This window comes from Cyprinus carpio, chromosome A12 (genome assembly GCF_018340385.1).
Source record: "Cyprinus carpio isolate SPL01 chromosome A12, ASM1834038v1, whole genome shotgun sequence".
In the NCBI taxonomy this organism is placed as follows: domain Eukaryota; kingdom Metazoa; phylum Chordata; class Actinopteri; order Cypriniformes; family Cyprinidae; genus Cyprinus; species Cyprinus carpio.
This window is the reverse complement of record NC_056583.1, coordinates 24520331-24547770: the sequence shown is the minus strand read 5'-3', so window position 1 is coordinate 24547770 and position 27440 is coordinate 24520331. Positions and strand designations below refer to the sequence as shown.

Here is a 27440-nt window from a genome sequence, read left to right as displayed (position 1 = left end):
TGCATGAGAAGAGTCTTGCTATTATACGCTCCTTTCTAAAGGTTTTAAAGAATGTTGCAGCACTGGTTGAATTATTCTTTCTCTGAAGGTAAGATGAGGTGAGGTTCAGTCACTAGCCAGATTCAAAGTTTTTATTTATTGTTCTAGTTTGTAAAGAAGGTGAAGAGAAACTGAAATTGAGGAGTTGTTAGGGCAGATTGCATTCAGTGTGACACAAATATTCAGGAGTTGTTAGGGCAGAGAAAAGGTTATATCTGAACAGTCCTCTGGCACTCTTCTTTAATATTCATACATCTTACTAAAGCCATGTAAATCCATCCCTGATATTTTTATTAGAATGCTGCAAAAAATCTGTTTATATTTCAATTTACATATTGTTGACTGCATTTCTGCAACATTCAGGTTTTAATCCTTCACTGCATTTGTCTTAATGCTGATATGTTTCCTTTAATAGACATATTTGGAATATACATCAAACAATTACAAATCAAGTCTTTATTTATAAGATTGTTAAATTTGATCATAAGCAATCAGCAGAGCTGTCAAACATCAATGACCAGGTTGTGTGACTTAAGCTTTTAATATGTTCCTGCCAAACATGTCATCATGATAAATATAACCTAAGGCATGAAGTATGAGCTGTTGTTGTATGTGGTTTAAACACATGAAAGTAGTGATTGTGTTACTATTGGTCTCTGAGGATTAACCTGCTGGTCATGCGGGAGATTCTTTGACCAGGTGTGGTGTAGTATAGCAGATATACTCAGGATATGATACGCCAGTTAATGTGTCAGATGCACTTTAGCCAAAAATTATTTCATTTTGCATTAATTTACCAACACCATACTTATAATGAACATTTGGATAAAATTGTCTTAATTTCAGTTCAATATGGAATTATTTGTTTGTTTAGTGAAAATGCATCCTCTTTAGCATCTCTATGAGATTTGTGCTTCATTCAAAACTAAGAGGTATGATCAGCTTCTAATAATGTTCAGTTTTTTATGCAAGTGTTTATATATTAATAAATATTTTGCCACTAATGATATCCAGAAACTGGATCACAGGAAGATAATGGAGAATAAAAAGAACACTGTTCATGCATTGGTGACAGTCACATACTGTAAGTAATTTTTTGGGAATCTTGATCAACTTGTTGCAACAATTACTAAAAAAATATCCACTTTCGGTGACTGACAGTTGAAGTTCAGTGACTTGATAAAGAGAGATTGCATCGTCATTTTCTGATGGTTTTCTAAAAGTCCTACAATGTAAAAGAATGACAGTAAACTATCCAGTTTGACTAAAGAAATTAGGAAACGTAAAAAAAAAAAAAAATGATTCAATATTGGTGTCAAGTTTGTTGCTGCAACATAGTTAGTACAATATAGCTGTCATTTTTTAAATGCTGCAAACTTGCAAGTTTCTTTTAGTTAATATTGGTAATTCATGATACCTACTGCAGTAACTAATGAACATTAATTTTACTGCTTTTAATAAAGAATATGTATTATATTACGCTGCTTCATAAGACATTAAGCAATGATAATTTACTTAATTGGTTTAAAATGTATTAGCGTATCGAGAAGATAATAATAACAGTAAAAGTATGTTCATAAATGCTGTAAAATTATTGTTGCTTTTGTTTGTTAAAAAAATTACAAACATATTGAACCTTATAGCTCCTTACAAGCATCGCACATTTGAAAACAGGTAAGATTAGAAAGTTAAATTAACAGTGGCACACTGTTAATTTAATTTAACATTGTTATTATTTTTTTAAATTCCTTAGTCTGTACATTTTCTGAGTAGACATTACTGCCAGGCCACATTAATGTGCATCACATGGTTTTTGAATGATAAGCTAAAATGTGCAGTGGATGAATGTAGAACATTCCTAAAGAGTGTAATTCTGCACCTCCGGTAAACCTGTGAATATAGTGTTCACTTCCTTCAATTCTCCAAGAGCAGACTTTATTCTTCAGACTTGATTTTACTTTTAATGAAATGATTGATTTTATTTTTTATTTTTTCCTTTGGGAAGTGCCAACATTTGCCTGTTTTGTCTAATTCTGTTTATTTTATGCTGTCTTTATAAATCAGCTTTCATGGATATTTGTTGCGTCTTCTCTTTGTTTTCTCTTTATCCAAATATTAAATACCTATTCATTTTCCTAATGTTAACCTGCTACTTAACTAGCTTGTTATTTCCTAGCTGCTTTTAAAGACATTAGTTAACTTTTGGGTTTAGGTTTGAGTTGTTAGTTGCATTAAAAATATGTATTCTCTTTGTGTTTAAATTTTGTCGCTTTGCACCTCTAAAAATCTCCATCTTACTTGGCCACTGCCTGCATCCCTTCAGTGGTTTTTAATTAAAATGTAAACATTATTAAACATCATTAAAATGGTGAAACATTATTTACAAACAGAATTATGACATTATTAAATTTATTAGCATTAATCTTTTCAGTCACCTTTTGATCACTCGTTGGTGATTTTATAGTACTATTTTTGTAAAGCAGCTTTGAAAAAGAAAAAAAAAAACCTTCTGTCATTCCATCAACATTTAGATCTATTCAAGCACAAAGTGAAAGAATGTGTTTTCTGAATGCAGGTTGACACAAGAAAAACAATCAGTTCAAATAACAAATATCTTATTGTTAAATGAAAAACTGGTTTAAGACATTGTTTAGAAAGTACTTCTGGTTCCAGTAATGATCCACCCACTTGTATTAATAAAGGAACTGATGAGATCATGAGAGCTGCAGTTCATCATCACTGTATTCAGCTGCTGAAGAGAGAATCTCTCTGAGTTTGCTCTGCAGCAGCATTTGACCTCAGGTAAAGTTATTTCTCTTCATTTTATCACATTGGGCTCTAAAGACTAAGGAATTACTTTGAAAAATCATGCTTGTTTATTTAGTTATTTCATTATTATAGTTAATTACTTTTTAGTAAAAAATACTTAAAAAATTAATCTAAAATAATATAATATTCTTATACTAAATAATATAAGAAACATAAGTGTATTTGTTGTAAATGTGTGTGCAGGTGCAGGAGGTGCCATTCCTCACAATGAGGTTTCTGATCTCTCTGTGTGTGTCACTACTGCTGCTGATTAATGGTGAGTGTTTTATCATCTTTCATGTGCTTTAGAATAATTAGTAGGTGAACTGAGTTTTTCCTTAATATCAATTCATTATGTTTTTATTGTGTATTCAACAGGTGAAATAATCAATGGAGAAACCACAGGTACAGCAATTCGTTACTTAATCAAATTTTTCCATCTTTTGCTTTCCTTTACAAAGGTAAAAATGAAAGAAGTATAAAAGATATAATTTAACCAGATTACCTATTGATATGAAATCTCATATTTTAACATTTCTATTGTTATTTATCTCAGACTCCAAAAGAAAATTGGTAAAGTTTTTTTTTCTCCTTACACTTAGAAAAACATTCATTATTTTTGTAATTTTGTATTAAATAAACAAAATACAAATGGTTTGGAATTTCTGTCTACTGTGACATGCATTCCAATCTGGCTAATTCTGTGGTCAGCCTATTTTATGATGCATTTAGGTTCAGCAGACCACCAATAATTAACAGCTGTCATAATTACAATAATAATCATACATATTTACATAACCATCCAAACTGTCAGCTTTTTGGGACAAAATGGTTTATATTTTAAGAATCACTTATAGTAAAAAAATATTTTATTATTTATTAATTTATTTATTGACTATATAATGTGTTTTAGACAACAGAACAAAGATATCATCACCTTGAAAAGTCAGGTTTTGCTCATTAGACAATTTTATTTCTCACAGTTGTGACCTTATTTTTCATAATTCCAACTTTACATCTCACAACCATGAGATTCTGTAGTAACTGACAATTTATACAGTATATATTAATATGTGTTACAATTTAGAAATGAAATGGTCTTCCAGTGTATTTCACTGTAATAAAGTACTATATATCAGGAAGACTCAGAGTGGACTCAGATGCAGACTCAAATGTCAGGTTTGCTAAAGACATTTATAGAAATGCCTTGAAGTCAAAATCAGACAAAATCAGACAAAGAAATCACATCAAAGAATGAACAAACTAATAAGGTTGGAAAGATGTGGCTGAGCGATACTGAAGAAAGCAGGTAAATGTGCATGTAGATAATGAGATGATGAACAGGTGAAATGGGTGGAGTAACAGGTGGGATGATCCATGATAGACTGCAGAACAGTAACACCAGACTTCACCTGCTGGACAGAGCAGGAACAGCAGGACCTGAAAACCAATGAGAAAGAGAGAGATTATAGAAGACATGACAACTATGATCACATGTTTAAGGAAATTATACATTGTTACATACTGCATGCACACAACTTTGATTACATTCCACAGCAAGTGTTCAATTTATTAATTATTTTCACTTTATGGTGTCAATACATTTTAAGATTTTATTCAAAGCCTCAGTACTTCCAGAAAATAAATGTTTCCTGTACAAATGCAAACAAGTTGTACTATAATACTATATAATAATATAATTACAATACAGATATACTATACAACCTATTCAAAATAAATATATATATTTTGAGCACACAAAAAACAACCGCACTTTTACATTTTTTAAGAGCCACATGCCATTTGATCTGATGGAAGTGAATATAGCTCCTATAAATGAAATGAGATCTAGTTATTAAATCTTTTTAAATCAGTGAGAGAATGTTTTAAACTGAGGATACAAGTGCAGTCAGTTTATATAATCCCTCCTTAGTGTGCTATCCCAATTTTTTATCTTGTCAAAAGACACAACTGTTTGCAACAGAAATAGTGAGTATGTATCATCACAGGATTGTCCTTTTTATGTCATTATTCTCTCAGAATCTACAACTTCCAGCTCTGATCCCTGCTATGATTATAACACTCTTGATGAATACTGGAGAGACATACGACAAAACGTGTATCAGTACTATGGATATGATGACTCCCTTGTTGAATGGAGTGGCTGGTATCGGCTGTATTTGAATGGAGAAAGTGCTCAGATGTCTGAGTGGTGTGTGAGTTATGTGGGATGTGGTGGTTCCACTGGACTGTATCTCAACGGCTCTCATCCAACACTTGAGGATGGAGTGGTGACACGTGAAGTTTTGGGAAGTCATATGTGGGGGGGGTGGTGGTGGGGGTATTCCAATCAGTGTGGAGCCTACACATCCACCTCCATCCAAGTCAAAGCCTGTCCAGGAGATTATTATGTTTATGAATTTGTCAAACCCATCATATCAGCCCCTGGACCTACATATTGTGCAGGTGAAATGTTAACTCTTTTCCTCTTCAAAATTTTGTGACTTTTTTTTTTTTATGTCAGGATCAAGAGTTAATTGTCTTAATATAAGATAATTTAACATAAATTTTAATTTATTATTTAATGAAGTTAAACCTGGTTTAATCAGTTAGAATCAGTGCAGTCCATTAACATTCTGTAGGCTACTTTGTAATTCTCCCCACACTCTCATAGCACTCCTCTACTGTAGCTCTCATGTTAGTTGTAACACAGTTCCTCAAATCTCACAACTCTAGACGAACCAATAACAGCACATTTTTACTGTAAGTGATGTAAATTTAAACTGTCAGTGTGTTTTGCCATGTTATTAATGATAATACATAATCACTAAATTACTCCATTCTTAATGAATATCTCTACATAATTTACCTGTCCTCCACCTAAAAATGAATCAAAACTGATTTTGTTGTTTAAATATTAGGATGTATGTGTGTTAGTTTAAATATCCATTTACATAACATTGCTTCTTTTGCAGTTTAAATGTATGATTTTTTTTCACAATGTAATATTCTAAATTGCCTTCAATGTACAGTAAATACAGTATTTTAACAATACTTTTACAAATACCATGACAGTTGCTTTCCAAAGCTTCAGCAGTTATCCCTGCTACAACTATGAGTCTCTGGATCGTCCCTGGAGAGCCAACAATGAAAGTGGAGACTGGATTTGTGATGACTCTTTCTCCTGGAATGGCTGGTACCGGCTTTTCTATTATGGAATGAACATCCAGATGTCAGAGACCTGTGTTAGTTCATACACCTGTAACACATACATGAATCTGTGGCTCAATGGTCCTCATCCTCAGATAGAGGATGGAGTGGTGACTAGAGAGATCTGTGCAGGGTCTTATTGGGGTGGCTGCTGTGATTACAAGACAAACCCCATCAGAGTGAAAGCGTGTCCAGGAAATTACTATGTCTATGAACTTGTGAAACCACAAATCGGGTGTTCAGGATACTGCACAGGTACCTTGCTTTTTACCACTTTCTAAAGTCTTTTAAACATTTTAAAATGATCTCAGTCATGTCTTGAATGTCCTTCTTTGTAGATGTCAGCACTATTTCACAGGTGGCTTCTACTGTAAGTCCAGATATGGTCACTGGATCCAGCATCACCTTGAGTAAGTTATATATGCATATTTAAAATTTTTAAATGCATTTATGGTAACACTTGAGATTAGGGAACACTATTCCCCATTAACTAGTTTCTAATTAGGTTCCATCTTACTAGCATATTGGCTGTTTACTAGTACTTATAAAGCACATATAAATGCCTGGAGAGAAAAGTGAGGGAGAGAAAAGTAAACATTATCAGTAGCTGACTCAAGCTTCAACAGATCTTACAATCAAGGTACAATAGCACAATTTCAACAACATTCAACAAGGTGGACAACACGCTCTACTCTGTCTCTCTCCCACCCACTGAGGATGTCGCTCTTCCGTTCCTCTTTTAAAAGATGCTGGCACTGCCCGTCACCTACCACCACACACACTGGTGGCACATCTAATTAAGGCAGGGCGCCCTGTGAAAAACGGGACAGAAGAAAAAAAAAAACAAACAAAAGGGAAAGATAGTGACATCATCGAAGAGAGAAAGAAACACACAGATGCAGCGGCACCAATACAGCCTCAGGCATAACAATACCTGAACATAACTATCACAACAATGACCTTACTTATTATTAATAAGCAGTAGAAATTAGGAGTTTATTTAGGGAAAATTCTTAATACTGAATGTTGTTCCCTAATCTAAAGTGTTACCGTATGTATTTATTTAGCAATGAAAGTGGCACCTTTTATGCAAGAACTTTTAGCTTCACTGTCACTCAGTTATGTTGTGAATGATGTAACAATCTCTTGATTGTTTACTGGTAAAGATTTGCACTTATGAATTTATTCAGTGAAGTATAACTTGTTTGTTTTGGTATCTCACTAACACAGATTATGACCCGTGTGAAAACTACAACGTACTCAACAACTACTGGAGAAGCACACGCAATTACTGGTCTACGTATGGATACATCTCTGATCATGATGACACTCTTGTAGAATGGGATGGCTGGTATCGACTCTTCATTAATGAGTCGAGTGCTCAGATGCCTGAGTGGTGTTTTAATTATATGTCATGTGGAAGCTTTAGTTCTCTGTGGCTTGGTGGCTCTCATCCTCAGCTAGAAGATGGAGTAGTTACTCGTGAAGTTTTTGGCTCTCGTGATTATCAGTGCAGTCGCTACAGATCTGAACCAATCCAAGTTAAAGCTTGTCCTGGAGATTATTATGTCTACAAATTTACCAGACCAACTCTTTCAATCCCATTACCAGTGTATTGTGCAGGTATTGTGTACTTTCATTCATCATTATATCTGACAGGCTTATTATCAGTTGTACTGTTGGTTTTCATATTATTATCTTGAATAAATTAAATCTGAACTTTTTCATAATAGTACCTTTCACCACCCCAAGTGTGGACCCCTGCTATAACTACACCAGTCTGGATGAGCCTTGGAGAGCCACTGACAATTATTACTATAATAACTATTACTACTATGGCATGTGTGATTATAATGTGGAGTGGAATGGCTGGTACAGGATGTTCTACAATGGTCAAAATACTCAGATGCCAGAATCATGTGTTAATCAAGGCATGTGTGGCACTTATTACCCACTATCACTCAACGACACTCATCCACAGCTGGAAGATGGAGTGGTCACTCGTCAGGTCTGTGCTTCTGACTGGTATAGCTGCTGTGCTTACAGATCCCATCCTATAAGAGTCAAAGCCTGTCCTGGAAATTACTATGTTTATGAGTTTGTCAAGCCAATACTTTGTGGAGCTTACTGTGTAGGTGAGTATTTACTCATAAGTAATTTATTAATTTACTTTTCTGGGGCTTGTTTACAAATTATTTACTGAGATTAAAAAAAAATATATATATATTCTTAATACCAGAAGCCTCAAACCAGTCCACCCCATCAGTGTCTACAACAACAGAGACAATCCCACCCATAGAATTCATTACTCCACCAATCACAACCACTGGTAAAGTATTGTCTTGTTTCATTTATAAACTCTCATGTGTATCTTTTTGCACATATTTTCATTACACACAGTCTCTTAAAATTGTCCTGTTTCTGTTGCATTAAACAAAAATTTACAGCTAAATTAACGTAATATGAGTAAAACTCATATAAAAATTAGTAATGCAGCTCACAAAATGAAAATGCAATATAAATGAGAAGGAAAAGACAACAGTTGTCTAAAGACTCTCTGTGGTACTTGACTGATTCTGTTGTTTCTCTAACTCTATATATTACAGTATATATAAACTTTTACAGATGGTTAATCAGAGTAAAGTACTGAACCAAAGTGTTGTTAAATTCATAATATAAATTATGCCCCCACTGTTTCTCAGGCTTCTTTAGACTCCTTTCATAACCTAAAACTGTTTGCAGACTCCAACCATCAGAGGCAGGAAATAACCTAACAGCATGTATACTCATGGATTAAAGATAAAAGTCAGAGGGAAAATTGATAGCATTTTAAGTTTATTTATTGATAGAATTGAATAGAGTTTATTGTCATAGCCGATTTGGCACAAAGAAGATTTTTTTTCTCTCTCCATGATAGGACCCCCAATAAGTGGTCTATATGCAGACCACCACACACACAAATCCCTTATTGCAAATAAGAGGTGAAGTGTGTTTTCAAATTGTTCTTCTCGAAGTCATGTTGCTCAGTTGCGAAAGGGCTCATTGCTGGCATCTTAAATCATGTTTTTTTCACAGCTAAATAAAAGATGTTCAAACTCAAGAGAAACTATCTTGAGCTTTGAATAACTTAAAGCACAAAGAGTAACAGGGAGCTTAAGGAAAGAGTATTCTGAAGAGTTCATACCGCTACTTCAGTTGTACAAAGAAAAAGTATATAATATTAATTAAGTCAGGAAAATGTATGTTTTTAATGTTTCCATATCAACAGCTCCCCCTGTTGAGCCCTGCTACAACTACACTGTCCTGGATGATCTGTGGAGAGCCACCAACAATCAACATTCCTCTCAAGAAATGTGTGACTCTTGGGTCAGCTGGAACGGCTGGTACCGTCTCTTCATTCAGGGTCAGAGCGTTCAGATGCCAGACACATGTGTTGATGAGTATAGTTGTGGCACTAATGCTCCACTGTGGCTGAACGGAGGACATCCAGCAGTTGAGGATGGAGTGGTCACTCGAGATGTCTGCGGTCACTGGAGCAATAACTGCTGCTATTTCCAATCCAATCCCATTAAAGTCAAAGCCTGTCCAGGAGGGTATTATGTCTATGAGTTTGTGAGTCCAACTACATGCAATTTGGCATACTGTGCAGGTAAATATTTATTTACATGTGCCCTTTGTTCATGAAAGCGATAATTCAGATTTTTTTTTTAAATACATATATTTATAATTTGTTTCAGATGCAAGCAACATAAACACTACATATACTACTACATATACAACCACAGCTGAAACTACAACCACAGAAACTACAACCATGGACATTACGACTGGTAATATATTGCAGTGTGTTACAATGTGAAGGATTATTGTTTTGCATGAACAAATCAGATCCATGTTATGTGTTTGTGATGCATGTAAATAATTAAAAATAATTCATTAAGTTACATAGGCTAAAATATTATCAGCTATATTAAAGTAGGCAAAAGGCCATAGGTAATCACAGCCATTATGATATACAGTCATATTGCTGTATCATATTTATTTAATTATACAAAGTATACAAATATTACAGTAAGGTTAATAAAAATTTAAATATAAATGAAATTGATTTGGCCACTGATTTGGCCCGCTGCCCTGTTTATTTTTTTTTAATTTTTTAATTTTTTTAGTTATTGTTATTATTATTATTATTATTATTAGTAGTAGTAGTAGTAGTAATGTTTTATATTTATGCATTCTTAATGTACCAAAGTGATAATTTCTGATTTTTTCATTCGATAATAGATCGATAGTATTCAGTAGATTCTGTAGATCAGTAGTACCCCATTATTATCATCATTCAGAATGCTGTGCTAAAGGACATCAATATCGATTGTACAGTTTGCAGAGACAGATATTCACATGGATTTATTGTACATAATTTTCAGCATCATTACTCCAGTCCATATTACTGCAATGTAAAATAACTTTTCTATTTTAATATATTTTAGAATGTATTTATTCCTGGGTTGACGAAGATAAATTTTAAGCATTTATTGTTATTATTGTTATTTTTATGTTGAAAAGAGATTAGATTTTTTTTTCAGGCTTCTTTGATGAATAGAAAGTTCAGAAAGAACAGCATTTATCTGAAAAAGAAATATTTTGTAACATTATAAATGTCTTTATCATCACTTTTGATCAATTTAAAGCATCCTTGCTAAATAAAAGTAATAATTTTTAAATAATTTCTAAATCCCCCCTCCCCCTTTTTAATTTTTATAAATTAGTGACAGATTGTTTTAAACTGAGGATATAAGTTCAGTCAGTTTATATAATCCCTCCTTAGTGTGCTATCCCAATATCTTATCAGGTCATAAAGACACAACTGTTTGTTACATAAATAGTGAGTATGTATCATCACAGGATTGTCCTTTTTTATGTCACTATTCTCTCAGAATCAACAACTTCCAGCTCTGATCCCTGCTATGATTATAAAACTCTTGATGAATACTGGAGAGACATACGACAAAACGCGTATCAGTACTCTGGACATGATGACTCTCTTGTTGAATGGAGTGGCTGGTATCGGCTGTATTTGAATGGAGAAAGTGCTCAGATGTCAGAGTGGTGTGTGAGTTATGTGGGATGTGGTGGTTACACTGGACTGTATCTCAACGGCTCTCATCCAACACTTGAGGATGGAGTGGTGACCCGTGAAGTTTTGGGAAGTCATATGTGGGGGTGGTGGGGGTGGGGGTATTCCAATCAGTGTGGAGCCTACACATCCACCTCCATCCAAGTCAAAGCCTGTCCAGGAGATTATTATGTTTATGAATTTGTCAAACCCATCATATCAGCCCCTGGACCTACATATTGTGCAGGTGACATTTTAACTCTTTTCCTCTTCAAAATTTTGTGACTTTTTTTTAATGTCAGTATCAAGAGTTAATTGTCTGATTTTTAGATAATTTAACATGAATTTTTATTTATTATTTAATGAAGTTAAACATGGTTTAACCAGTTAGAATCAGGTGCAGTCCATTAAACATTCTGTAGGCTACTTTGTAATTCTCCCCACACTCTCATAGCACTCCTCTACTGTAGCTCTCATGTTAGTTGTAACACAGTTCCTCAAATCTCACAACTCTAGACGAACCAATAACAGCACATTTCTACTGTAAATGATGTAAATTTAAACTGTCAGTCTGTTTTGCCATGTTATTAATGATAATACATAATCACTAAATTACTCCATTCTTAATGAATATCTCTACATAATTTACCTGCCCTCCACTTAAAAATGAATCAAAACTGTTTTTTGTTGTTGTTGTTTAAATGTTAGGATTTATGTGTGTTAGTCTAAATACCCGTTTACATAACATTACTTCTTTTGCAAGTTTGAATGTATATAATATTTTTTTTTTCACAATGTAATATTCTAAATTGCCTTCAATGTACAGTAAATACAGTATTTTAACAGTACTTTTACAAATACCATGACAGTTGCTTTCCAAAGCTTCAGCAGTGATCCCTGCTACAACTATGAGTCTCTGGATCGTCCCTGGAGAGCCAACAATGAAAGTGGAGACTGGATTTGTGATAACTCTTTCTCCTGGAATGGCTGGTACCGGCTTTTCTACTATGGAATGAACATCCAGATGCCAGAGACCTGTGTTAGTTCATACAGCTGTAACACATACATGAATCTGTGGCTCAATGGTCCTCACCCTCAGATAGAGGATGGAGTGGTGACCAGAGAGGTCTGTGGAGGGTCTTATTGGGGTGGCTGCTGTGATTACAAGACAAACCCCATCAGAGTGAAAGCGTGTCCAGGAAATTACTATGTCTATGAACTTGTGAAACCACAAATCGGGTGTTCAGGATACTGCACAGGTACCTTGCTTTTTACCACATTTTAAAGTGTTTTAAACCATTTACAATGATCTCAGTCATGTCTTGAATGTCCTTCTTTGTAGATGTCAGCACTATTTCACAGGTGGTTTCTACTGTAAGTCCAGATATAGTCACTGGATCCAGCATCACCTTGAGTAAGTTATATATGTATATTTAAAATTTTTTAAATGCATTTATGGCAACACTTGAGATTAGGGAACACACTATTCCCCATTAACTAGTTTCTAATTAGGTTCCATCTTAATAGCATATTGGCTGTTTACTAGTACTTATAAAGCACATATAAATGCCTGGAGAGAAAAAGTGAGGGAGAGAAAAGTAAACATTATCAGTATCTGACTCAAGCTTCAACAGATCTTACAATCAAGGTACAATAGCACAATCTCAACAACATTCAACAAGGTGGACAACACGCTCTACTCTGTCTCTCTCCCACCCACTGAGGATGTCGCTCTTCCGTTCCTCTTTTAAAAGATGCTGGCACTGCCCGTCACCTACCATAAAGCACATATAAATGCCACACACACTGGTGGCACATCTAATTAAGGCAGGGCGCCCTGTGAAAAACGGGACAGAAGGGGAAAGATAGTGACATCATCGAAGAGAGAAAGAAACACACAGATGCAGCGGCACCAATACAGCCTCAGGCATTACAATACCTGAACATAACTATCACAACAATGACCTTACTTATTATTAATAAGCAGTAGAAATTAGGAGTTTATTTAGGGAAAATTCTTAATACTGAATGTTTTCCCTAATCTAAAGTGTTACCGTATGTATTTATTTAGCAATGAAAGTGGCACCTTTTATGCAAGAACTTTTAGCTTCACTGTCACTCAGTTATGTTTGTGAATGATTTAACAATCTCTTGATTGTTTACTGGTAGAGATTTGCACTTATGAATTTATTCAGTGAAATATAACTTGTTTGTTTTGGTTTCTCACTAACACAGATTATGACCCGTGTGAAAACTACAACGTACTCAACAACTACTGGAGAAGCACACTCAATTACTGGTCTACGAATGGATACATCTCTGATCATGATGACACTCGTGTAGAATGGGATGGCTGGTATCGACTCTTCATTAATGAGTCGAGTGCTCAGATGCCTGAGTGGTGTTTTAATTATATGTCATGTGGAAGCATTAGTTCTCTGTATCTTGGTGGCTCTCATCCTCGTCTAGAAGATGGAGTAGTTACTCATGAAATCTTTGGTTCTCGTGATTTTCAGTGCAGTCGCTACAGATCTGAACCAATCCAAGTTAAAGCTTGTCCTGGAGATTATTATGTCTACAAATTTACCAGACCGACTCTTTCAATCCCATTACCAGTGTATTGTGCAGGTATTGTTTACTTTCATTCATCATTATATCTGACATGCTTATTATCAGTTGTACTGTTGGTTTTCATATTATTATCTTGAATAAATTAAATCTGAACTTTTTCATAATAGTACCTTTCACCACCCCAAGTGTGGACCCCTGCTATAACTACACCAGTCTGGATGAGCCTTGGAGAGCCACTGACAACTATTACTATAATAACTATTACTACTATGGCATGTGTGATTATAATGTGGAGTGGAATGGCTGGTACAGGATGTTCTATAATGGTCAAAATGCCCAGATGACAGAATCATGTGTTAATAACATGTGTGGCACTTATAACTCGTGGTCACTCAACGGCACTCATCCACAGCTGGAAGATGGAGTGGTCACCCGTCAGGTCTGTGCTTCTGACTGGTATAGCTGCTGTGCTTACACATCCCACCCTATAAGAGTCAAAGCCTGTCCTGGAAATTACTATGTTTACGAGTTTGTCAAGCCAATGTTTTGTGGAGCTTACTGTGTAGGTGAGTATTTACTCATATGTAATTTATTAATTTACTTGTCTGGGTTTTGTTTACAAATTATTTACTCAGATTAAAAAAAAAATGTTCTTAATACCAAAAGCCACAAACCAGTCCACCCCATCAGTGTCTACAACAACAGAGACAGTCCCGCCCATTGCATCCATTACTCCACCAATCACAACCACTGGTAAAGTATTGTCTTGTTTCATTTATAAACTCTCATGTGTATCTTTTTGCACATATTTTCATTACACACAGTCTCTTAAAATTGTCCTGTTTCTGTTGCATTAAACAAAAATTTACAGCTAAATTAACGTATATGAGTAAAACTCATATAAAAATTAGTAATGCAGCTCACAAAATGAGAATGCAATATAAATGAGAAGGAAAGACAACAGTTGTCTAAAGACTCTCTGTTGTACTTGACTGATTCTGTTGCTTCTCTAACTCTATATATTACAGTATATATAGACTTTTATGGATGGTTAATCAGAGTAAAGTACTGAACCAAAGTGTTGTTGTTTTATTCAAATGAAAATGATATCAAGTTAAATTCATAATATAAATTATGCCCCGTTAAAACTCAAACTGTTTGCAGACTCCAACCACCAGGCAGGAAATAACCTAACATGTACTACTTGGATAAAAGATAAAAGTCAGAGAAAATTGATAGCATTTCAAGTTTATTTATTGATAGAATTGTAATAAGTTTATTGTCATAGCCGTTTGGCAAAGAAGATTTTTTTTCTCTCTTCCATGATAGGACCCCTAAATAAGTGGTCTATAGCAGACCACCACACACACAAAATCCCTTATTGAAGAGGTGAAGTGTGTTTTAATTGTTCTTCTCGAAGTCATGTTGCTCAGTTGCGAAAGGGGCTCATTGCTGAGCATCTTAAATCATGTTTTTTTTCACAGCAGTAAATAAAAAATGTTTCAAACTCAAGAGAAACTATCTTGAGCTTTGAATAACTTAAAGCACAAGAGTAACAGGGAGCTTAAGGAAAGAGTATTCTGAAGAGTTCATACCGCTACTTCAGTTGTACAAAGAAAAAAAGTATATAATATTAATTAAGTCAGGAAAATGTATGTTTTTAAATGTTTCCATTTCAACAGCTCCCCCTGTTGACCCCTGTTACAACTACAATGTCCTGGATGATCTGTGGAGATCCACCAACAATCAACATTCCTTTCAAGAAATGTGTGACTATTGGGTCAGCTGGAACGGCTGGTACCGTCTCTTCATTCAGGGTCAGAGCGTTCAGATGCCAGACACATGTGTTGATGAGTATAGTTGTGGCACTAATGCTCCACTGTGGCTGAACGGAGGACATCCAGCAGTTGAGGATGGAGTGGTCACTCGAGATGTCTGCGGTCACTGGAGCAATTACTGCTGCTATTTCCAATCCAATCCCATTAACAAAGCCTGTCCAGGAGGGTATTATGTCTATGAGTTTGTGAGTCCAACTACATGCAATTTGGCATACTGTGCAGGTAAATATTTATTTACATGTGCCCTTTGTTCATGAAAGCGATAATTCAGATTTTTTTTTTAAATACATATATTTATAATTTGTTTCAGATGCAAGCAACATAAACACTACATATACTACTACATATACAACCACAGCTGAAACTACAACCACAGAAACTACAACCATGGACATTACGACTGGTAATATATTGCAGTGTGTTACAATGCGAAGGATTATTTTTTGCATGAGCAAATCAGATCCATGTTATGTGTTTGTGATGATGCATGTAAATAATTAAAAATAATTCATTAAGTTACATAGGCTAAAATATTATCAGCTATATTAAAGTAGGCAAAAGGCCACAGGTAATCACACCCATTATGATATACAGTCATATTGCTGTATCATATTTATTTAATTATGCAAAGTATACAAATATTACAGTAAGGTTAATAAAAATTTAAATATAAATTAAATTGATTTGGCCACTGATTTGGCCCGCTGCCCTGTTTATTTTTTTATTTATTTTTTTATTTTTTTTAGTTATTGTTATTATTAGTATTAGTAGTATTAGTAGTAGTAGTAGTAATGTTTTTATATTTTATGCATTCTTAATGTACCAAAGTGATAATTTCTGATTTTTTCATTCGATAATAGATCGATAGTATTCAGTAGATTCTGTAGATCAGTAGCACCCCATTATCATCATCATTCAGAATGCTGTGCTAAAGGACATCAATATCGATTGTACAGTTTGCAGAGACAGATATTCACATGGATTTATTGTACATAATTTTCAGCATCATTACTCCAGTCTTCAGTGTCACATGATCCTTCAGAAATCATTCTAATATTCTGATTTGCTGCTTAAAAAAAAAAAAAAAAAAAACAAACAAAAAAAAACATTTATTATTATTATTGTTATTATTATGTTGAAAACAGATTAGATTTTTTTCAGGCTTCTTTGATGAATAGAAAGTTCAGAAGAACAGCATTTATCTGAAAAATAAATATTTTGTAACATTATAAATGTCTTTATCATCACTTTTGATCAATTTAAAGCATCCTTGCTAAATAAAAGTAATAATTTATAAATAATTTCTAAATCCACCCTCCCCCCTTTTTAATTTTTATAAATTAGTGACAGATTGTTTTAAACTGAGGATATAAGTTCAGTCAGTTTATATAATCCCTCCTTAGTGTACTATACCAATATCTTATCAGGTCATAAAGACATAACTGTTTGTCACATAAATAGTGAGTATGTATCATCACAGGATTGTCCTTTTTTTATGTCACTATTCTCTCAGAATCAACAACTTCCAGCTCTGATCCCTGCTATGATTATAAAACTCTTGATGAATACTGGAGAGACATACGACAAAACGCGTATCAGTCCTCTGGACATGATGACTCTCTTGTTGAATGGAGTGGCTGGTATCGGCTGTATTTGAATGGAGAAAGTGCTCAGATGTCAGAGTGGTGTGTGAGTTATGTGGGATGTGGTGGTTACACTGGACTGTATCTCAACGGCTCTCATCCAACACTTGAGGATGGAGTGGTGACCCGTGAAGTTTTGGGAAGTTATATGTGGTGGTGGTGGGGGTGGGGGTATTCCAATCAGTGTGGAGCCTACACATCCACCTCCATCCAAGTCAAAGCCTGTCCAGGAGATTATTATGTTTATGAATTTGTCAAACCCATCATATCAGCCCCTGGACCTACATATTGTGCAGGTGACATTTTTAACTCTTTCCTCTTCAAAATTTTGTGACTTTTTTTTTTTTATGTCAGGATCAAGAGTTAATTGTCTGATTATTAGATAATTTAACATGAATTTTAATTTATTATTTAATGAAGTTAAACATGGTTTAACCAGTTAGAATCAGTGCAGTCCATTAAACATTCTGTAGGCTACTTTGTAATTCTCCCCACACTCTCATAGCACTCCTCTACTGTAGCTCTCATGTTAGTTGTAACACAGTTCCTCAAATCTCACAACTCTAGACGAACCAATAACAGCACATTTCTACTGTAAGTGATGTAAATTTAAACTGTCAGTGTGTTTTGCCATGTTATTAATGATAATACATAATCACTAAATTACTCCATTCTTAATGAATATCTCTACATAATTTACCTGCCCTCCACTTAAAAATGAATCAAAACTGTTTTTGTTGTTGTTGTTTAAATGTTAGGATTTATGTGTGTTAGTCTAAATACCCGTTTACATAACATTACTTCTTTTGCAGTTTGAATGTATAATTTTTTTTTTCACAATGTAATATTCTAAATTGCCTTCAATGTACAGTAAATACAGTATTTTAACAGTACTTTTACAAATACCATGACAGTTGCTTTCCAAAGCTTCAGCAGTGATCCCTGCTACAACTATGAGTCTCTGGATCGTCCCTGGAGAGCAAACAATGAAAGTGGAGACTGGATTTGTGATAACTCTTTCTCCTGGAATGGCTGGTACCGGCTTTTCTACTATGGAATGAACATCCAGATGCCAGAGACCTGTGTTAGTTCATACAGCTGTAACACATACATCAGTCTGTGGCTCAATGGTCCTCACCCTCAGATAGAGGATGGAGTGGTGACCAGAGAGGTCTGTGGAGGGTCTTATTGGGGTGGCTGCTGTGATTACAAGACAAACCCCATCAGAGTGAAAGCGTGTCCAGGAAATTACTATGTCTATGAACTTGTGAAACCACAAATCGGGTGTTCAGGATACTGCACAGGTACCTTGCTTTTTACCACATTTTAAAGTGTTTTTAAACCGTTTACAATGATCTCAGTCATGTCTTGAATGTCCTTCTTTGTAGATGTCAGCACTATTTCACAGGTGGTTTCTACTGTAAGTCCAGATATAGTCACTGGATCCAGCATCACCTTGAGTAAGTTATATATGCATATTTAAAATTTTTAAATGCATTTATGGCAACACTTGAGATTAGGGAACACTATTCCCCATTAACTAGTTTCTAATTAGGTTCCATCTTAATAGCATATTGGCTGTTTACTAGTACTTATAAAGCACATATAAATGCCTGGAGAGAAAAGTGAGGGAGAGAAAAGTAAACATTATCAGTAGCTGACTCAAGCTTCAACAGATCTTACAATCAAGGTACAATAGCACAATCTCAACAACATTCAACAAGGTGGACAACACGCTCTACTCTGTCTCTCTCCCACCCACTGAGGATGTCGCTCTTCCGTTCCTCTTTTAAAAGATGCTGGCACTGCCCGTCACCTACCACCACACACACTGGTGGCACATCTAATTAAGGCAGGGTGCCCTGTGAAAAACGGGACAGAAGAAAAAAAACAAACAAAAGGGAAAGATAGTGACATCATCGAAGAGAGAAAGAAACACACAGATGCAGCGGCACCAATACAGCCTCAGGCATTACAATACCTGAACATAACTATCACAACAATGACCTTACTTATTATTAATAAGCAGTAGAAATTAGGAGTTTATTTAGGGAAAATTCTTAATACTGAATGTTTTCCCTAATCTAAAGTGTTACCGTATGTATTTATTTAGCAATGAAAGTGGCACCTTTTATGCAAGAACTTTTAGCTTCACTGTCACTCAGTTATGTTGTGAATGATTTAACAATCTCTTGATTGTGAATGATTTGATTGTTACTGTGTTGAAGTTCTTCAGTGAAGTATAACTTGTTTGTTTTGATATCTAACTAACACAGATTATGACCCGTGTGAAAATTACAACGTACTCAACAACTACTGGAGAAGCACACGCAATTACTGGTCTAACGTATGGATACATCTCTGATCAGATGACACTCTTGTAGAATGGGATGGCTGGTATCGACTCTTCATTAATGAGTCGAGTGCTCAGATGCCTGAGTGGTGTTTTTTAATTATATGTCATGTGGAAGCAATAGTTCTCTGTATCTTGGTGGCTCTCATCCTCTTCTAGAAGATGGAGTAGTTACTCGTGAAATCTTTGGTTCTCGTGATTATCAGTGCAGTCGCTACAGATCTGAACCCCAAGTTAAAGCTTGTCCTGGAGATTATTATGTCTACAGATTTACCAAACCAACTCTTTCAATCCCATTACCAGTGTATTGTGCAGGTATTGCTTACTTTCATTCATCATTATATCTGACATGCTTATTATCAGTTGTACTGTTGGTTTTCATATTATTATCTTGAATAAATTAAATCTGAACTTTTTCATAATAGTACCTTTCACCACCCCAAGTGTGGACCCCTGCTATAACTACACCAGTCTGGATGAGCCTTGGAGAGCCACTGACAACTATTACTATAATAACTATTACTACTATGGCATGTGTGATTATAATGTGGAGTGGAATGGCTGGTACAGGATGTTCTATAATGGTCAAAATGCCCAGATGACAGAATCATGTGTTAATTATGGCATGTGTGGCACTTATAACTCGTTGTCACTCAACGGCACTCATCCACAGCTGGAAGATGGAGTGGTCACCCGTCAGGTCTGTGCTTCTGACTGGTATAGCTGCTGTGCTTACACATCCCACCCTATAAGAGTCAAAGCCTGTCCTGGAAATTACTATGTTTATGAGTTTGTCAAGCCAATATTTTGTGGAGCTTACTGTGTAGGTGAGTATTTACTCATAAGTAATTTATTAATTTACTTTTCTGGGGGTTGTTTACAAATTATTTACTGAGATTAAAAAAAAAAATGTTCTTAATACCAGAAGCCTCAAACCAGTCCACCCCATCAGTGTCTACAACAACAGAGACAATCCCACCCATAGAATTCATTACTCCACCAATCACAACCACTGGTAAAGTATTGTCTTGTTTCATTTATAAACTCTCATGTGTATCTTTTTGCACATATTTTCATTACACACAGTCTCTTAAAATTTTCCTGTTTCTGTTGCATTAAACAAACATTTACAGCTAAATTAACGTAATATGAGTAAAACTCATATAAAAATTAGTAATGCAGCTCACAAAATGAGAATGCAATATAAATGAGTAGGAAAAGACAACAGTTGTCTAAAGACTCTCTGTGGTACTTGACTGATTCTGTTGCTTCTCTAACTCTATATATTACAGTATATATAGACTTTTATGGATGGTTAATCAGAGTAAAGTACTGAACCAAAGTGTTGTTTTATTCATAATGAAAATGATATCACCACTGTTTCTCAGACTTCTTTAGACTCCTTTCATAAACTCAAACTGTTTGCAGACTTCAAACCACCAGAGGCAGGAAATAACCTAACAGCATGTATACTCATGGATAAAAGATAAAAGTCAGAGGGAAAATTGATAGAATTTCAAGTTTATTTATTGATAGAATTGAATAGAGTTTATTGTCATTGGAAAATTTATGTTTTTAATGTTTCCATATCAACAGCTCCCCCTGTTGAGCCCTGCTACAACTACACTGTCCTGGATGATCTGTGGAGAGCCACCAACAATCAACATTCCTCTCAAGAAATGTGTGACACTTGGGTCAGCTGGAACGGCTGGTACCGTCTCTTCATTCAGGGTCAGAGCGTTCAGATGCCAGACACATGTGTTGATGAGTATAGTTGTGGCACTAATGCTCCACTGTGGCTGAACGGAGGACATCCAGCAGTTGAGGATGGAGTGGTCACTCGAGATGTCTGTGGTCACTGGGACAATTACTGCTGCTATTTCCAATCCAATCCCATTAAAGTCAAAGCCTGTCCAGGAGGATATTATGTCTATGAGTTTGTGAGTCCAACTACATGCAATTTGGCATACTGTGCAGGTAAATATTTATTTACATGTGCCCTTTGTTCATGAAAGCGATAATTCAGATTTTTTTTTAAATACATATATTTATAATTTGTTTCAGATGCAAGCAACATAAACACTACATATACTACTACATATACAACCACAGCTGAAACTACAACCACAGAAACCACAACCATAGAAACTACAACCATGGACATTACGACTGGTAATATATTGCAGTGTGTTACAATGCGAAGGATTATTGTTTTGCATGAGCAAATCAGATCCATGTTATGTGTTTGTGATGCATGTAAATAATTAAAATTAATTCATTAAGTTACATAGGCTAATATATTATCAGCTATATTAAAGTAGTCAAAAGGCCACAGGTAATCATAGCCATTATGATATACAGTCATATTGCTGTATCATATTTATTTAATTATGCAAAGAATACAAATATTACAGTAAGGTTAATAAAAATTTAAATATAAATTAAATTGATTTGGCCCGCTGCCCTGTTTATTTTTTTCTTTTATTTTTTTAGTTATTGTTATTATTATTAGTAGTAGTAGTAGTAGTAGTAGTAGTATTAATATTTTATATTTATGCATTCTCAATGTACCAAAGTGATAATTTCTGATTTTTTCATTCGATAATAGATAGATAGTATTCAGTAGATTCTGTAGATTAGTAGCACCCCATTATTATCATCATTCAGAATGCTGTGCTAAAGGACATCAATATCGATTGTAAAGTTAGCAGAGACAGATATTCACATGGATTTATTGTACATAATTTTCAGCATCATTACTCCAGTCTTCAGTGTCACATGATTCTTCAGAAATCATTCTAATATTCTGATTTGCTGCTCAAAAAAAAAAAAAAAAAAAAAAACATTTATTATTATTATTGTTATTTTTATGTTGAAAACAGATTAGATTTTTTTTCAGCCTTCTTTGATGAATAGAAAGTTCAGAAGAACAGCATTTATCTGAAAAAGAAATATTTTGTAACATTATAAATGTCTTTATCATCACTTTTGATCAATTTTAAAAGCATCCTTGCTAAATAAAAGTAATAATTTCTAAATAATTTCTAAATCCACCCTCCCCCTTTTTAATTTTTATAAATTAGTAACAGATTGTTTTAAACTGAGGATATAAGTTCAGTCAGTTTATATAATCCCTCCTTAGTGTGCTATCCCAGTATCTTATCAGGTCATAAAGACACAACTGTTTGTCACATAAATAGAGAGTATGTATCATCACAGGATTGTCCTTTTTTATGTCACTATTCTCTCAGAATCAACAACTTCCAGCTCTGATCCCTGCTATGATTATAACACTCTTGATGAATACTGGAGAGACATACGACAAAACGCATATCAGTACTCTGGACATGATGACTCTCTTGTTGAATGGAGTGGCTGGTATCGGCTGTATTTTGAATGGAGAAAGTGCTCAGATGTCTGAGTGGTGTGTGAGTTATGTGGGATGTGGTGGTTACACTGGACTGTATCTTAACGGCTCTCATCCAACACTTGAGGATGGAGTGGTGACACGTGAAGTCTTGGGAAGTTATATGTGGTGGTGGTGGGGGTGGGGGTATTCCAATCAGTGTGGAGCCTACACATCCACCTCCATCCAAGTCAAAGCCTGTCCAGGAGATTATTATGTTTATGAATTTGTCAAACCCATCATATCAGCCCCTGGACCTACATATTGTGCAGGTGAAATTTTAACTCTTTTTCTCTTCAAAATTTTGTGACTTTTTTTTTATGTCAGTATCAAGAGTTAATGGTCTTAATATAAGATAATTTAACATAAATTTTAATTTATTATTTAATGAAGTTAACATGGTTTAATCAGTTAGAATCAGTGCAGTCCATTAAACATTCTGTAGGCTACTTTGTAATTCTCCCCACACTCTCATAGCACTCCTCTACTGTAGCTCTCATGTTAGTTGTAACACAGTTCCTCAAATCTCACAAACTCTAGACGAACCAATAACAGCACATTTCTACTGTAAATGATGTAAATTTAAACTGTCAGTGTGTTTTGCCATGTTATTAATGATAATACATAATCACTAAATTACTCCATTCTTAATGAATATCTCTACATAATTGACCTGTCCTCCACCTAAAAATGAATCAAAACTGTTTTTGTTGTTGTTGTTTAAATGTGAGGATTTATGTGTGTTAGTCTAAATACCCGTTTACATAACATTACTTCTTTTGCAGTTTGAATGTATCATTTTTTTTTCACAATGTAATATTCTAAATTGCCTTCAATGTACAGTAAATACAGTATTTTAACAGTACTTTTACAAATACCATGACAGTTGCTTTCCAAAGCTTCAGCAGTGATCCCTGCTACAACTATGAGTCTCTGGATCGTCCCTGGAGAGCCACCAATGAAAGTGGAGACTGGATTTGTGATGACTCTTTCTCCTGGAATGGCTGGTACCGGCTTTTCTACTATGGAATGAACATCCAGATGCCAGAGACCTGTGTTAGTTCATACACCTGTAACACATACTATACTCTGTGGCTCAATGGTCCTCACCCTCAGATAGAGGATGGAGTGGTGACCAGAGAGGTCTGTGGAGGGTCTTATTGGAGCGGCTGCTGTGATTACAAGACAAACCCCATCAGAGTGAAAGCGTGTCCAGGAAATTACTATGTCTATGAACTTGTGAAACCACAAATCGGGTGTTCAGGATATTGCACAGGTACCTTGCTTTTTACCACTTTCTAAAGTCTTTTAAACATTTTAAAATGATCTCAGTCATGTCTTGAATGTCCTTCTTTGTAGATGTCAGCACTATTTCACAGGTGGGTTCTACTGTAAGTCCAGATATAGTCACTGGATCCAGCATCACCTTGAGTAAGTTATATATGTATGTTTAAAATTTTTAAATGCATTTATGGTAACACTTGAGTTACGGGAACACTATTCCCCATTAACTAGTTTCTAATTAGGTTCCATCTTACTAGCATATTGCCTGTTTACTAGTACTTATAAAGCACATATAAATGCCTGGAGAGAAAAGTGAGGGAGAGAAAAGTAAACATTATCAGTAGCTGACTCAAGCTTCAACAGATCTTACAATCAAGGTACAATAGCACAATCTCAACAACATTCAACAAGGTGGACAACACGCTCTACTCTGTCTTTCTCCCACCCACTGAGGATGTCGCTCTTCCGTTCCTCTTTTAAAAGATGCTGGCACTGCCCGTCACCTACCACCACACACACTGGTGGCACATCTAATTAAGGCAGGGCGCCCTGTGAAAAACGGGACAGAAGAAAAAAACAAACAAAAGGGAAAGATAGTGACATCATCGAAGAGAGAAAGAAACACACAGATGGAGCGGCACCAATACAGCCTCAGGCATAACAATACCTGAACATAACTATCACAACAATTACCTTACTTATTATTAATAAGCAGTAGAAATTAGGAGTTTATTTAGGGAAAATTCTTAATACTGAATGTGTTCCCTAATCTAAAGTGTTACCGTATATATTTATTTAGCAATGAAAGTGGCACCTTTTATGCAAGAACTTTTAGCTTCACTATCACTCAGTTATGTTGTGAATGATTTAACAATCTCTTGATTGTTTACTGGTAAAGATTTGCACTTATGAAGTTCTTCAGTGAAGTATAACTTGTTTGTTTTGATATCTCACTAACACAGATTATGACCCGTGTGAAAACTACAACGTACTCAACAACTACTGGAGAAGCACACGCAATTACTGGTCAATGTATGGATACATCTCTGATCAAGATGACACTCTTGTAGAATGGGATGGCTGGTATCGACTCTTCATTAATGAGTCGAGTGCTCAGATGCCTGAGTGGTGTTTTTATTATATGTCATGTGGAAGCATTAGTTCTCTGTGGCTTGGTGGCTCTCATCCTCAGCTAGAAGATGGAGTAGTTACTCGTGAAATCTTTGGTTCTCGTGATTATCAGTGCAGTCGCTACAGATCTGAACCAATTCAAGTTAAAGCTTGTCCTGGAGATTATTATGTCTACAAATTTACCAGACCAACTCTTTCAATCCCATTACCAGTGTATTGTGCAGGTATTGTGTACTTTCATTCATCATTATATCTGACAGGCTTATTATCAGTTGTACTGTTGGTTTTCATATTATTATCTTGAATAAATTAAATCTGAACTTTTTCATAATAGTACCTTTCACCACCCCAAGTGTGGACCCCTGCTATAACTACACCAGTCTGGATGAGCCTTGGAGAGCCACTGACAACTATTACTATAATAACTATTACTACTATGGCATGTGTGATTATAATGTGGAGTGGAATGGCTGGTACAGGATGTTCTACAATGGTGAAAATGCTCAGATGCCAGAATCATGTGTTAATCAAGGCATGTGTGGCACTTATTACCCACTATCACTCAACGGCACTCATCCACAGCTGGAAGATGGAGTGGTCACTCGTCAGGTCTGTGCTTCTGACTGGTATAGCTGCTGTGCTTACACATCCCACCCTATAAGAGTCAAGCCTGTCCTGGAAATTACTATGTTTATGAGTTTGTCAAGCCAATACGTTGTGGAGCTTACTGTGTAGGTGAGTATTTACTCATAAGTAATTTATTAATTTACTTTTCTGGGGCTTGTTTACAAATTATTTACTGAGATTAAAAAAAAAATATATATATATATTCTTAATACCAGAAGCCTCAAACCAGTCCACCCCATCAGTGTGTCTCACAACAACAGAGACAATCCCACCCATAGAATTCATTACTCCACCAATCACAACCACTGGTAAAGTATTGTCTTGTTTTCATTTATAAACTCTCATGTGTATCTTTTTGCACATATTTTCATTACACACAATCTCTTAAAATTGTCCTGTTTCTGTTGCATTAAACAAACATTTACAGCTAAATTAACGTAATATGAGTAAAACTCATATAAAAATTAGTAATGCAGCTCACAAAATGAGAATGCAATATAAATGAGAAGGAAAGACAACAGTTGTCTAAAGACTCTCTGTGGTACTTGACTGATTCTGTTGTTTCTCTAACTCTATATATTACAGTATATATAAACTTTTATGGATGGTTAATCAGAGTAAAGTACTGAACCAAAGTGTTGTTTTATTCATAATGAAAATTATATCACCACTGTTTCTCAGACTTCTTTAGACTCCTTTCATAAACTCAAACTGTTTGCAGACTCCAACCACCAGAGGCAGGAAATAACCTAACAGCATGTATACTCATGGATAAAAGATAAAAGTCAGAGGGAAAATTGATAGCATTTCAAGTTTATTTATTGATAGAATTGAATAGAGTTTATTGTCATAGCCGATTTGGCACAAAGAAGATTTTTTTTCTCTCTCCATGATAGGACCCCTAATAAGTGGTCTATATGCAGACCACCACACACACAAATCCCTTATTGCAAATAAGAGGTGAAGTGTGTTTTCAAATTGTTCTTCTCGAAGTCATGTTGCTCATTTGCGAAAGGTCTCATTGCTGGCATCTTAAATCATGTTTTTTTCACAGCTAAATAAAAGATGTTCAAACTCAAGAGAAACTATCTTGAGCTTTGAATAACTTAAAGCACAAGAGTAACAGGGAGCTTAAGGAAAGAGTATTCTGAAGAGTTCATACCGCTACTTCAGTTGTACAAAGAAAAAGTATATAATATTAATTAAGTCAGGAAAATGTATGTTTTTAATGTTTCCATATCAACAGCTCCCCCTGTTGACCCCTGCTACAACTACACTGTCCTGGATGATCTGTGGAGAGCCACCAACAATCAACATTCCTCTCAAGAAATGTGTGACCCTTGGTCAGCTGGAACGGCTGGTACCGTCTCTTCATTCAGGGTCAGAGCGTTCAGATGCCAGACACATGTGTTGA

General features: G+C 35.2%; 1 protein-coding gene across 1 annotated transcript; it reads left to right on the top strand.

Moving 5' to 3' along the window:
* The first annotated feature begins 2773 nt into the window (after positions 1 to 2773).
* Positions 2774 to 27440, top strand: LOC109073686. Its single transcript, XM_042768082.1, is given in 27 exon segments — positions 2774 to 2841; positions 3052 to 3124; positions 3226 to 3252; positions 4888 to 5313; positions 5923 to 6312; positions 6396 to 6467; positions 7288 to 7680; positions 7791 to 8192; positions 8297 to 8386; positions 9326 to 9706; positions 9795 to 9887; positions 10995 to 11420; positions 12043 to 12432; positions 12516 to 12587; positions 13409 to 13801; positions 13912 to 14310; positions 14411 to 14497; positions 21175 to 21555; positions 21643 to 21750; positions 22830 to 22969; positions 22971 to 23256; positions 23871 to 24260; positions 24344 to 24415; positions 25231 to 25623; positions 25734 to 26066; positions 26069 to 26130; positions 27273 to 27440. Coding segments are annotated over 26 exon segments (6423 nt in total). The 5' UTR covers positions 2774 to 2841; positions 3052 to 3075.